The following is a 14,849-nucleotide window of genomic DNA, read 5'->3' as shown; positions in this document are numbered from 1 at the left end:
GAATCCTTCTTCAATGCTTTTGTTTTTTCAGCAGCTGGGAGCCAGGGCATCTACTATTCTACCACTCTTTAAGTTCATACGCTGGCACAATAAAATGCCCACTTCAGCAGGTTATGCCTGGGACTGACTTAGATCCCCCCCCAGTTGAATACATACTTGGTGGTCTCCTAATTTATGAGATGCCAAAAATAGATGTTCACTGGAGCACCAAAATCCTTCTCCCACCTTGTACAGACACCTTTGAAGGGCAGGAATAAAACATAGTTCCTTTCATTGGATCACCCTGATGAATATCTATTGCCCAGTGCCATCACTGTATTGTAGAAAATTCGATGATACTCATAAAAGCGGCCCAGGACATTCTGGCATCTCCAGGTTTTTTCAGCACATCAGCCTCTTCTTATGACATTTATGGCTTCCCTTAAGGGACTCTGGGAATTGCAATTGGTGTTCACATTCACAATGTTTATCAGATTCTCGTTGCGAACCTCTCACAACACTGTGTGTGTATATATATATATATATATATATAGCCTGCAAGATTTCTTGCATGATCAGGCACATTTTCACACATGTAATTTAAATCACCTTCTGAGATTTCCTCATGCTCTTTAGAAGAATGTGTCATCGTATAAATCGAAAGCACTGATGTGGACTGTCCATCCCCCTGCGGCCAAGATTTCCCCTCTTTCTGTGCCACAGTACAATTAAAATACAATACAGAACAACAATACAGTCATTAAAAGCCAGTAAAAATTAATCACAGGCACAAGCCCTTGAATGTAACATGTATGGCAAGCAAGAGGGTGAGGCAAAGAGTCAAATCTCTCAAGCCAAGCAGGGAAAAGCCCTCACCCTGGCTCCTCACCTTGAGGGTTTTCCTGGAGGTCCCCAGACTTTAACTGGACAGAGCAGAATGGTCTGCCTCCTCTGGTTAAAAGAGGAGTTTGTGACTCTGCTCTCCCTATCTCAAGGTGGCCAACTTGAATAAAATATTGGGGGAGCCCAGGTGTGAATAGAAATGCCCATTAACGGGGGGGGGTGTTCAATTATTTTATTGGGGCGAAAGGACCTCAGCCCCTAGGATTGGCTCCTATTCCCCACTTTGTCATTTCCCCAATCCTCCTAGGCTGCGATTTGCTGGGGGGGGGGGGCTGGAGGAAGATGCAGATTTATGGCAGCAATCCCCCCCCCGCGCTTCTTCTGCTAGTGGTAACTTTAGAGGGGTGGCCGCGACGGCTCATGGCAGCCGCCCACAGCGGGGGGGGGATGGTAGGCTAGCCCTCCGCCTGGGCTACGAGCCTGATCTCCATCCTGCCTCTTCCTTCATTAGCTGAGTTCCCGTCTACCTCTGGCCCTCCGCTGACTCTCTGCACATGCTCAGAGGCAGCCTTTGCCGTTTCCAATGAACCCGGGTCTTGTGGCTAGGAGAGCTCGCCCGCCCCGATCTTCCCAAGACACAGATCTCCCCGACCCCCCCCCCCCAACTTCCCCATCCCTTCTCTCCGGATCTCTCCTCCTGCCTCTGTGAGACACGAGCCAGCGAGAGTTTGAGCGACTAGCTAGGGCTGCCGAGGGGCTGGGATGAGCTGAGGCCCCTCCGGCGGCAGCTCGTCTCTCCAGCCAGACCTTGCAGGAGGCGAAGCGGATCCGCCAGGAGCCGGAGGGGGGCGGAGCCAGAGCGGCGTCGGGGGGCGGGAGCGAGCGAGGGGCGGGGCGAGAGCCGAGCAGCGCCACCCCTGCTCTGCCGCTCGCCGCCGCCCCTGCTCTGCCCGACGGGGTCGCCTTCGCTGCAGTGGGAGGCGGGCGGGGGCAGCGGCGACGGCGGCCGGATCCCGCGGCAGGCAGGCAGGCAGGCAGGCAGGCAGGCAGCTCTCCTCCCCACGGCGGCGGCGATGCGGGCGGTCCTTGCCCTGGCGGCTCTGTTGGGCAGCCTGCTCCTCTGCCTGTGCCTCGGGTGGCTCTCCGCCGATGGCTCCGGCGGCGCGAGGTACTGGAGGGGTCTTGCCTGGGGGGCTGCTGGGGGTGGCGGGATCCCACTCGGCGGGGATGCAGTCACGGTCGGGAGAGAGGCCAGCTCCAGCTTCCCTGCACGAGGGAGGCTTCCCCAAGGCAGGGGGCGCGCGTTTTTTTGCGGGGGGGGGGCGGTGCACGAAGGTGCCCCGGTCTTTGCTGTGGCTGGACTGGGCTCCTTCCTCGCGCCACTTAATGCTCTCGGCTGGCCAACTTGGGTTTGTCTCGCTTGCTTGCCAGGGGCTTTGAGAAGGAGGTCAGGGCGACGACGAGGGGCACCCCCAGGGTGATGCGATCTCTCCGGGCGCCGTCGGCACCTGCCAAGCTGGAGCCTCCGTTGGCCACCAACAGGTAAAAAGGCTGAGCTCGTGTTGTTGTTGTTGTTGTTGTTGAAACGCCTTTTCTCGCCTCCGTGTTGGGTTGGACCGAGAAGGGAGAGTTGCGCTGGTCCAGCGTGAGAAAGGCAGCCGCGAACATCTGGATTGTGGACCAGCGGTGTTCCAAGAAGGGCCGATCATCTTGAAAACACCCACGAGTTCCTGATATTGTGGTTGGTCCCTGATTGTCCTGCTCTCACTTCGAGATCCCAACTTTCAGGGGTCAACATACGGTGACCTTACTTTTTCTTTTCTTTTTTCCACAAAACATTGTTCTTGTAACGTGCCTTTTGGCTTCACCAACAGCGGTGAAAAGCTTGGCGGTAGATTATCTTATACCTGTATTATATCAGTTATTTTTAAAATTGCATTTTAAAGTGTTAATGATATATTGCAACTGAAGCAGCACAAGGAATCATTTGTTCATTTCAAAATTTGTAACTGGTGGTGGAAACCAGATTCCTTTCCAGGAAAAAATGAAATCAGAATTATTTCCCATTTAGGTTAGCAGAGGAGCCATCTCCAGCTTTGAAGATATTCTACCCCCACTTTTGTTTTCTTTATTCTTTCTTTCTTACTTTATCCATCATCTTCGCTTCGCTTCAGTCCTTTCTGCTGTGACTCACCACCCTCAAGCTCAGGTGTTTCTCTTTCAAACACTTCAGCTGTGATCCACGAGACCACAGTATTTTTTTTCTTGAGAAGTTTCTTGTCGTCTCAACCCACTCATTAAACTCCCACGGCATAAAAAACAAAAATAGTTTTAAGATTTGGTGTGAAAACTTGCAGAAATGGGAAGTGTCACCAGAGTAAGATGAACAGTTTCACACAATTTGACCTTTGGAGAGTTCTCAGGTCCAGCCCCCGCCTGCTTTTAGAATCCCAGCAGTTTGTGACTTCAGTTCTATACCAGCCTCCCAATCCCATTTAACCAAGAAGTCTTACTTCTGAGTAGACATGTATATGATTGTACTGTAAATAGCCAGTTAGGTTCAGGTTTAAGTGGAAGATTCTGAAAAAGTTTTGCATGAAGAGAGAATTCAGATTGAGAACATTCTTGTGTCGGCAATCTTTTCAGCTGTATGGGATTGATAAGGTTTCTTTTGGGTCTCTGTTTCCATTGTTTGCTTCTACTGTTTTTAAACCTAGTAGCTTTTGTTGTAGGATTGTAAATTGCCTTGAGATTCATGTAGTTCATATAGCAACAAAATGCTGTATTGCCTGGAATGGACTTTTTGAGAAGATGCTTCAGAGTACTGTGATCATTTGTGTTTATAAGGGGTGAGACAATCTTTCAGGTCAACTGCTCCCAAGCTGTATATATGGTTTTACCCACCAAAGCCAATACCTTGAACATAGCCTAGTAGCCGATTGGCAGCCAGTGCACTTTCTCCAGCAATAGAGGTAATGAGCGGTTGAGTCACTGCATTTTGCATCAGTTGCAGCTTCCAGAATCCAGATCAACCTCAAGGGTAGCCCTGCATAGAACACATTGCAGTAATCCAGCCTGGAGGTTACCAGTGCATGGACAGTAGGCAAGATAGGCAAGATCAATACAGCCAGGGAACTGACCAGTGTTAATTCTATTGAGCTTGGAGCTGATCACCATGCAAACTCCATCCCTTAAGTGAGGGCTAAACAGAATGTAAGGGGTGGGTTATCTGGTTTGGAGCCTTGCATTACAACACTGATGGATGAGCTCACACTATGCCTACTAACATTTTGATCAGGGCTTTAAAGGGGAGTTATTGCCTTTGGGTGGGTTCAGCAGCAGGTTCAGACTCCACACCCAGAAGATCTGAATCCCTTTTCTGACGCTAGCAACAAATTCTGATTCTCAGGCAGGTCTACAGGTTATTCTTCCCCTGTATTTTGGGTGGGTTGGGGGCTTTCTCTCCATATTTACATACCTCTTTTCCTCCAAGGAGCTCAAGTTGGTGTTGATGGCTCCCCCACATCCCATTTTATCGCACAACCTTGGGTGTTGAGAGATGGTGGCTGGTCCAAGGTCACTCAGTGAGCTTCATGACTGAGTCGGGAATTTGAACCCAGGCCTCCCAGCTCCTAATCCAACACCCTAACCACTACGTCACTCTGGTGTTCAATTCCATATGTGACAGGATTCTCCTCAACCTGACATTATAGGCTGCTCTGCATTGGTTTTAAGTCTCCCGGGAGAGAGACTCATTCTTCTTATGTAGCTAGTTCCTCAGCTGATTTGTGCCTTTTGCAAGTATTTCCCCCCAGCATTCGACTGGCATTTTTCTATTACTAGAGCGCTTGCTTCTACAGCACTTCCAATATCGAATAAGCCTTCCCACCTAGATTTTGATGCTGATTAAAGGTATAAACGGAGGCCTTACAAGTCTTATTCCATTACAATTAATAAAGGATTTGCCAAGTTAAGCCAAGCAGTGATTTCTTTCTTTTTTCCGTCTTCTTTTTAAGCCATGGCACAGAACATCCATTTTCTTTGTCAAAACTCTTTTACAGTAAAATAGAATGTTTTCCTGTCTCTTTGGCCTTTTGTGACTCCTGTAATTTCAAATTACTTTAGGGTTCAAAAGCAGTGAAGGACGGACAATATTTATTTCATTCTGTGATTGAATGTTCAACATTTGCTGCACTTCTGTAGAACACTGGGGACACCTCCAGGGGCAATAATTGTCAATCCACTTATATAAATTTCCCAATGGCTTTTTAAAGAGTTCCTTTTGTTTGCTTACATCTAGTGTTTAATTGTGTGGAAGGAAAGATAAGAAAATACTTTGCACACAAAAAAAGCAACCACAGGAGTAGCAATGCAACAACAAAAGCCTTTCCTGGTAAGCCTTTCCCTACCAGGATGCCAGGTGCTGAACTGCAGGACACACAAACAGATGTGGTGCCTCTTACAGTTTCCCCCCAAACATTCTTGACTCTCCTGTCAGTTTCCATTAAAGTTTGTAATGTGCATGTTGTAGGAGCAGCAGTCAGGCAAGAGAGATTAACTGACTAATAAAGAGGGGAAAGCACCTGTTTCCAGGGATGAAACATTACATCGATATAATGCATTGGAATTATTTGGCTAAAAATTATGGCTGATTATTGTAGAAGTGTTAGCAAAGTCACTTAAGTAATGCAGATGGAGTCCAGTGAAAAAAGAATCTTTGTAACACTTTATTGAGGAAAACTGAGGGAAATGGTGCATAATTTGAAGAGAAAGGAACAGAGGGGTTCAGTCCTTGTTTTGTTCAACCAAATATACAGAGGAAAACACTCTCAGGACATTTGCCATCTCAGTGACCCAGCCAAATGGGTGGCGTATAAATAATAAAATTGTTGTTGTTGTTGTTGTTAAAGAGCATGCCACTCTGGTTGCTAAGCAATACCTCCACCCACCCACCTCTTGGCTAGTTGACTTTAACATTAACAGAATTAACCCTTGAGATCCAAATAGAAATATCTCTGCTATTGCACTTCCAGAAAAGTGATCGTGTGAAATTCTTTCCACCAGTTGTCTACTCAGCAGCATGCTGCCACTCCTATTTCTAGGTCCTGTGTGAGCTGTCTCTTCCCTTCTCCATCCTGTCTCCTGACTATCTCTTCATCTCATTCCTCTACACCCCGTTTATCTATATCTCCATATCCTCTATGCCCACTTCTGCCCAATTTTATTATTTTGTTTCTACTTTCTTGCTCGACAGCTCCTCTATACCACACAACCTCTCCAGGCACTTGGCCAGGCAAGAAGGGTTTTCTCCAAAACTGACACCACACCTCCCACACAGCCCCTGCCCTGATATCTGACCTTCCACAATGACAGAATTTGCCTATAGAGCTTAGAGTGCTTATAAACATTCTATGACATCACAGCAGCTCACACAATGACCTGGCTTGTGCGTGGACACAAGAAACAGGGGTGGTGTGTGCTTATGTGATTGTTATTTTTTTCATGGCTCCTGTCTACAACAACAGACCCTTTTGGATAGGCTGTGAAATAATTAACTAAATGTAATTAATTATTAACCGTGCTACAGAGACCTCTATGTTCTTTCTTCTGTCAGAATGTTGTACCCCTGAGGGTAAAATAGTTATTACAAAGAATGGGAATAGTTACTTAGCACATAAGTAATGGACTGCAATATACATTGCTCAGCAAGCCTGGCAGCTGTGCTAAATTGACTGCCATCATTAACATTCTTATTTCCTCCCAGACTATGTCTTTAAGACACATTATGAAATAGCCTTTCTGGGGTGCACCTGGCAGAACTGATATGCCAGAAAGCATCGGCCAGCTATCCCCACATTTCTCCTGCAGGGGTGTGGACTTCTGAACTCTCCCTTCTACAGCTGTCCCTTTAACAGGAATAAATAGGTGATTATGGCCACATTCACACGCTGCATTTAAAGCACTATGATACCACTTTAAACAGTCATGGCTCTCCCAAAGAGTTCTAGGAGCTGCAGTTTTTTAAAAAAGGGCTGAGAGTTAAGAGACCCACCCCCCCACCCCGTTCCCCTCCCAGGGCTACAAGTCTCAGAATGGTTTCACAGTCAATCCTCACAGGGAACTCTAGGAATTGTCATTCTCAGAGGGGCACAGCGGTCTCTTAACAACTCTCAGCACCCTTCACAATCTGCAGCTCCCAGAATTCTTTGGGGACAGGAACCATGGTTGTATAAAGTGGTATCATAGCACTTAAAATATATGGTGTGGACGAGGGGTATGTTCAGCTTCACTTGCTGCCGGTCATACATCTCTTCTGTCAGTCATACATCTCTTCTGTCAGTCATACATCTCTTCTGCTAAAGGGGCAGAAAATAACCCCCATTCCTCTTTTCTTCCTGAATGACATCTCTACCCCTGACAAGCGCAGGAGAGGTGGAACTTAGCAGGGACCATGCTTGTCTTCCAAACGCAGAAATACTCTTGAAGAATCTGTGGAGCCCATTATGGAAATGAAGTTTGTCAATGTGATCAACTATCTCAAGTCAGTGTTCCACCTCAGGCTGTGTTGTGGGTGAGCTTGGGGGTTGGCTTCTTCGTGCCAAATTCCATCCCAGCACAGCCCTGTACGTTACTCTGCATGATCTTAAGGCTCCACAGCTGCTACCTCTCTGCTCCTCTTTCCCCCAATCTAGCTGCATAGGCCGCATCTTCCACCCTGTCTCTTGCATGTTCAAAAAGCACTCCCTGGATCTGAGAACAAAAGGCACCTCAGCTTTTCTGGAGCACATACCTTTGGAATAAGGTGCAACCCCTTTAAGCCCAAGCAATCCACACCCCACACACCCCATCCAGCTTGGAGGAAGCAGAGCTTGCTGTGCAGGACCACATAGATCTGCAGGTGGCTTCTGACAGGTCTAGCAAATCTGTGAGGCCTGCTGTGTGCCCTGATCTTGAATGCACAGTGAGCTATCCATGGTCCTGACTCTTAGTCAGCAGATCCATGCTTTGGCTCCTGGCTGGCCAGAAGGCCCCTGCGAACCACAGCAGGAGCCCTGAGCATGGGCAGGAGTGAGTTTATTTCAGAGCAGAGCTTGGGGCTCATCTACACTTGTCCCATGATTCCTAAGCACGGGCTTGAGAGGTCTTCCTTTTGTCTCACTGCTTTCCCCCGGAAAACACTGTATACAGTGGTACTTTGGGTTCATTCTGGAGGTCCGTTCTTAACCTGAGTGAGGGGTTCTGGGGAAGAGGACATCATCCCATTCTCACCAGCTGCTGAAACCAGAGTAGCTATCAATTGAATTCAGCATTCAGTAGTGTTCTTGCCCCTCCAGGCAGAGTTCTGATTTGATTAGGCTCTCTTTTCACTGAGCTTGCTCATGTAATCTTTCTGCACCTGAGTTATAGAAGAAAATAAGCTTGGTGCTTGAAGAGGAAGGAGATCACAGCCCTGAGGCTTCCTTGCTTCACTTTATAGTCTCTGTGGACATCACCTTATTACCAAGCAATGGCATAGTTCAGTAATTTTAGATTCTTGAGTTAATGGCCTTACAAAGGCTCTCTCTTTTAGGGGATAATTACTTTCCTTTGAAATGTGGTCATCCAGCCCTGCCGCTGTTGCATTTGAGGGGCCTTCCTGCTGCTGCTGTGTGGGGCCCTGGACCTCTGTCTCAGAGTCTGGCCCTGATGGCACTGCTGTTTCCAAGACTTTTGGGCACATGCTGTCAGTTGTCCACCCCTGCCTTAGAGGAGGATGACTTGTTGATGATCCTCACCACAGCATTTCCCAAGGGTCAGTCTCTTCTTTTCCCATGGCTGGAATCAGTCCTTGAACTTTGGTTAATGCACAGGGGCCTTTGCTTATGGCAAATATGCCATGCTGATAAGTTTATGGGACAGGCAGGGCCAGTCCTGCCATTAGGCAGAATCAGACACCTGCCTCAGGCACCGATTTTGAGTGCCATGAACTGGCAGCAAACTGTTAGTTACTTAATTGATTGTGTCTGTATTTTGACTGACCGGGAACGTGGAGAGATACTTGTGGGATTTTCTGCCTTAGGTGCCAAATGAATTTTATTGGCTTTGTGGGGAGGAGCGGGGAAGCACTTTCTGCTGTCCCAAACCAGCTTGGCTTTGTTTAAAATGTCCTGAGATTTTTCTGGATTTTCTGCAGAAACTGGAATTCAGAATGCTAAATATGCTTATTAATTCCCATTCCAGTGGCTTAAATAGTTTGAAGGTTTGATCTTGCTTGGGGCTGTCCATACTATTAGGAAGAATGAGGCAACCACCACAGGCAGTAGTTGCTGGGTGGGGTGTGTAGGAGCAACATGTTGGAAGGCAGATCTGAATGAGTCACTAGGCTTACTAGCCTGCCATCCTCAGATGTTCCACCATTGCCAATGTCAAAGACAGATTCAACTGCCAATGCAGTTGGCTTCTATACATGGACTGTGATGGAAGGAGTGGAGTTCAATGGTAGGGCATCTTCTTTGCATGCAAAAGTCCCAGGTTCAATTCAATGGTCTGACTCAATATTGAGAAGCTTCCTACATTCCTAAGAGTTCCATATTGATCTTTGCATCAGAAAGCAAAATGTCTTGAGCCAGCCATGGGGCGTGGGAAGCAGATGCCTGCCGCTGATGTCTGGCTTCAGCAACCTTTCATTGGCCTAAAACATTAGTGACAATTCCATTGGGGGAAGGGGGGGAGAGTGGGAAGAGAGTGTCTTACACAGTCACCATGATTAATGTCGGAAGACAATTTGTTACTTCTGCCGTTTAAGATTTTACAGTCCATTTCACCGAGCATTTAGATTGCATATTACCTTATTAATCAAAGTGTCATGAACCCTAAAACAGCAATGCAGTCTCATTATCTAATTCGACAAAATTAGTGGCAGAATACTTAAGAAGTTAAAAGCATGTATCCTATTGGGGAACAACAATTGGTTTATAATGGCCATAGAGTAGCTGACTTAATAAAAATGGGAGAGAATGAAGAATGAATAGCAGTGTTAGAAATAGAAGAACATGGTAGGGTATTTTCAAAATTTATACATATTTTGTCAATTTGGGGAGTGTCCAAACTGTAATATGGGGGTAGGAAGCCTCAGGCCAGTGGCCAAATGAAGCCCTCCAGTTCTTTTTACCTGGCCCCCAGGCCTCTTCCCAGACCACACTCCTCATTGGCTCTACTTTTAACCCATCTTGAGTGTTTTCCCATGGTTGGAATGAGTCCTTGAACTTTAGTTAATGCCCCTTGTTTGTCTGGGATGGGTGATATGTGCACAGTTGTATGTGCAGAAACTAGCCTAAATACAAATGTCAGGGAACTGCCACCAGCTCAGGGGGGAGAGGGGAAAAGCCGGATGGAATACAGAGAGCCCCCAAAGATCGTGGGAAGCAGCTCCTCCTCAGTGGAGGAGAGTAACCACGCCTCCAGTAGAGAGGAGCTTCAGGGCTCGGGGAGGTGAGGCGGTGCCAGGACACCTTGCCTGGGCAAAGCGGGGAGGAGAGAGGTCCTCCGTTACCCACGCCCTCCCTGCGCAGTAAGCTTTTGTGCCAAGAGGGGAGGTACAGACTGGGCGTCAAGAAACTACTCTGCTGGGGAAGGTTTAAGGACCGCCCACTCACGGATTCTGCCAGTGAATGAGCCAGCCATGGGAGAGTGGCGCTCTGGACAGATAAAGTTTATTTTGGCATCAAAAGCAAGACGTCACAGCCAAGCAGGGAGGCATTTGCCTGCTTGCTCTCGAGCAACCCCCTTGGAACCATAGCAACAAAGGTATGATAACTTCCATTCTTCCACCCATTTCCCCTCTGGGCATAGCTGTCAACGTTTCTCTTTTCTTGCAAGGGATCCTATTTGGAATATGGGAATTTCCCTTAAAAAATGGGAAACGTTGACAACTATGCCTCTGAGCCTGCCCTCCATTGCCATGTGGCCCCAGGAGGGTTACACAGAAGGGAATGTGTCCCTCAGGCTAAACAACACTCCCCCCCCCCGGCTGTAATAGCAAGTGAATCCTGGATTTGGGGAAGAAGGATCATAGTTGGGGTAACTATGTGGGTGTCTATCCAGTCCGTATGCCAAGATCCAGCTGCCCATGTGCCAAGATAGTGCCAGGCACTTGAGACAAGTGTTGAGTCCAGATGGAGAATTGTAGCCAGCAATCAGGGAATCTATCAGCTCTTTCCAATAGTTTTTGAAAGGAGAGGGGAAAGAGTGCAAATATAAAGAGCATGTATTGTGAGCTGGCACAGTTTTTGACTTCCCACTTGAAATCCAGAAGCTAAGATGACTAGAAGTAATGAGTTTTAGGCAGTATGAGAGTCAAGGCTAAGACAGAAGGGAATGCTAATATGCAGAAAAGGTCAAAGTCACCCAACCTTTGAAAACTGGAGATTATATTGTGATTGGGTAAGAAAGCATTGGACCAGGAAATATAATATTACCCAGCTTTTGGGAATCATTGGCTACCGCAGAGGAACTGCAGCACACAGAGCTCGTTTTTCATGTTATTAGCTTTCATTTTCCCCCCTAGAGGTGGCAGTCATTTGCACTCCCATGCACTCAGAAGGAAACTGAAAGCGAGATCCATGTTGTGTGTTTCCCAAGCACAAAATGTCAGGCTTGAATTTTAGCTTATTTTTATAATTTTATTGTTTATCTTTTCATAATGTTTTATGGTATTTTGTGTAAAGGCATGGACCTCACAAATTTACTAAACTTGACTTGACAAAATGTCACAAATGGCTCCTGGATCTCAAAAACCTGAAGAACAAGAGCAAAATGATAGGTGGCCTGGAGACTGGAGTAGAACTAAGCTGAGTGACACTGGACTATTTGCTTTTCTTCTACAGTATAAGTAATTATGGATTTTATTTAAAGCCTGTCACCACTCTTAGGACACTCTGAGGCCCGTTGGCTGTGGAAGATGGAGCTTCTTTGCTTCAGTCCCTTTTCGGCTTTACACTCTCCTCCAAAATATTTGAGCGGGCACACCTGTTTATCATGACAGCATAACACATTTGCAATTCTTGCACAACCTCATGCTGGGATAGCTGTGAACTCGTGCTGTTCATAAGCAATTTGCATTCTTGCATGTTGACTTGGTCTGCTTTTGCACTGTCCCATTAAAGCTATTTAATAGAGATACATTCAGAGATAAACTCAGTGTTTGATTTTTATGGTTGTGTGTGTATCTCAGAGCCAGTTTTCAATACCACTTTTATTTTTAGTGCGGCACTCTATTTTCTCTTGTATTGTTGTGTGCCCGTCATTCATTCCTACTGTGAAGATGAAAGCTATGTATTTGGAGACATCATTGCCAGGGGAATGAACAGCGGTCTCCTTCTGAAGGCAGAACTAAGGTTGAAGGGGGAGAGGAATTCTGATCCTGAAATCTCCACCCACCTGACAGAACCATGAATTTATTAAGGGGATTAAGATGAACAGAGGTGATTTAGAGTAAAAGGGGAGTAGGGCCAGGGGTGGGCATGGGTGGGATGTCTAGGAGAACATTTGCCAACTTGGTGGCCTTCAGATATTTTGGACTGCATGTTTTGGGTTGTGGCTGAATCTGGTGCACAGCCCTAATATCTGAAGAGAATGCAGGCAAATTAAATTTTCTGTGTGGAGCATTTCATGCCATGTTGAGGTGGTTGCCTGAAGTCAAGGCCTAGAAAGTAGGTTTAAAGCAGTGGGTGGAAGCCTTTGGTCCTCTGAATGCTGTTGGACTACACCTCCCATCATCCCTGGCCACCTGAAGGGCTAAAAGTTCCCCACCCCTGTCTTAAGAGCACACACAGCAGTAACACTGCAGAAGTGAAGCAGCACAGAGTCTCAACATGATACAAACAAAAGGTGGCCTTGAGTTCAATCATGGAAGAAAGGCAAAGGTAACAAATACAGCTATAATGATGCTATTTGAAATGCACATTCATATTTGAAATGAGCATCTTGGGTCTTTGTAAATGCCATTAATGTTTATTGTTAAAATAGATGCGCCTTTCTGAAATGCAATTATGTTGAAGCTGTGTGTGGTTAGATGATAGATATAGATAGATGATAGATAGATAGATAGATAGATAGATAGATAGATAGATAGATAGATAGATGATAGATAGATGATAGATAGATAGATATCACATTTCTGATTTACATCAAAATCAACACAACACACCGAACAATGCAAGCAAAACTCACCTCTTTATAATAAAATATGCTTCTGGAGGCAACTCAGAGCAGCCCACTTCTGGACAGAAACCATAGAATGAGAGTGAAACAGACTTTGCCATCCTGAGTTTTCTCCCCTCACAAGCTGGAGCTGCTGCTGCTGCTTATCTTTGCTTCACAGCCATCCATTGTGCAGCTGCTGCCAAGACCATTTTTATTCTTTCAAAGACTGATTTTCCCTTTTATGTTAACAGAACGGCTCCCAATCAGACTGGAATTCAGAAGTCTGAGCAAGCCTCAAAATGCAAAGAGTTGTGGAACAACAATTGGTCTTCATCTATCAAGAAAAAAAGGTAGGGAGGTCTGCTTCTGTTCTTAAATTCAGTTGGTTTACATCCAAATACAGCTGCTAAACACAAACCAGGTTACCCAAATGTGTGTTGGCAGTAGTTCCAAGGGTGAGATGCTCAATGCAAAACCAGGGTTATAGTGGAGTCGCGTTGTAAAGAAATGAGTTACAAGACTGACTGAGGTTGCAGATCAAAGTGCAGAGTGGCCAGACCTGAATCTAGACCTGGAATCCATAATCTCCAAACCTGAGTCCCTCAGGCCAGTGACAAAAGATGGAATGAAAAACTTGAACTGGAGCCTGAAGTACACATAAAACAGGCACAGGTAGAATCCCAGGTTCCAAGCATTTATATAATTGACATCTTGGGGCACCTCCCAAGGCCCACTGCTGATGCTTGTCCTGGGCAACTGGGAGATTGGGTCTAGCCACCATTAAAATTCCCCCACAATGCCCTCAATATAGTATCACCCTGCGGAATTGTGGGAAAGATAATTGGCAGCTACTGCCATCTAATTTCTGTTGGAAGTGCAACAGCAGGAATCGTGCTGCTTGTAAATTAACAGTTAGTTCTGCTATCAATATGTCAGTTAAACAAGTTTGGGGGGGGTGTTGTTTAAGCAACAAGGCAGAGTGGAATGATATTTGTTGAGGTAGCGTGTGACATTATTGGCAGTGTGATTCTGAGGGAGCATTTCCTCTGTATGTTTGGTTGAATGTCTCCCTGCTATGTACAAGACCTCAACGAGAAAGTAAAAAACTTCTCTGTTCCTTTTTCAAATTCGATGCTGTTTTTGTGTTCCTCAGCAATGTGTTGTCAGGATTTCTTTTCTCTCTGGACTGCATTATTTAAATGACTTTGCCAGCCAACCCACCAGCACCTATCAATGGGACCCTGGCAATCTAGGAGCATAATACCGCTGGTCAGGTACAAGGGTTGATGCTTCACATCTTATCCCTCTTCCTTTCGGTGCTTGAAGAGGCTCTGAGGCTGGAGCTCATACAGTTTCCATTAGTCCGCTAGCCCAAGTTCAACTCGGAGCAAACCCACTGAAATTAATCAAGAACTAGCTTTGGATTCAACCTCAAGTCCCTGTCTACTTCACGTCCCAGAGTTCCTGGATGTATGGTGTTCTTTGTTGTTGTTTTTCTAGCCCAACAAGCATATTACTTCTAATTTCTTCCCTTTCTTAGTCCCAGAACTTCTGGTTCCACTGTAAAACAGATGAGCAACCTGTGGTCTAATTTCAAAAAGTCTTTTGCAAGCAGCCTGTTGAATGGGAAGGAAGGAGACCAGAGGAGAGTGGGAAGCAGGCGGTGGAAAGAGGGACTGGAAGAAAGCAGGGTGGCAGAAAACAAAAGAGGTGGTCCTGCCTTGTTTTTGCTCTGGCCCCGCCTACCACTGGATTCAGCCCTCCCCAAGGGGAAAAGGTTGTCCCACCATGTCCTCTCACATGATGTGTCCACAAATGTTAATGCAGTGGTGCACAAGGACAAA

At 46.2% G+C, this 14,849-nt stretch overlaps 1 protein-coding gene across 1 annotated transcript in view; it reads left to right on the top strand.

Moving 5' to 3' along the window:
- Window positions 1-1,782: 1,782 nt before the first annotated feature.
- The window catches only part of ST8SIA6 (ST8 alpha-N-acetyl-neuraminide alpha-2,8-sialyltransferase 6), a 43,893-nt gene continuing 30,826 nt past the window's right edge, over window positions 1,783-14,849 (top strand). The window contains exons 1-3 of the mRNA XM_081882621.1: window positions 1,783-1,990; window positions 2,254-2,364; window positions 13,257-13,355. Of these exons, the coding sequence (XP_081738747.1) occupies window positions 1,896-1,990; window positions 2,254-2,364; window positions 13,257-13,355 (305 nt within the window). The 5' untranslated portion in view covers window positions 1,783-1,895. The remainder of the gene's footprint in view (window positions 1,991-2,253; window positions 2,365-13,256; window positions 13,356-14,849) is intronic.

Source organism: Podarcis melisellensis (genome assembly GCF_964234715.1).
Source record: "Podarcis melisellensis genome assembly, chromosome: 12".
NCBI lineage: Eukaryota > Metazoa > Chordata > Lepidosauria > Squamata > Lacertidae > Podarcis > Podarcis melisellensis.
This window is presented reverse-complemented; position numbering and strand designations above follow the sequence as displayed.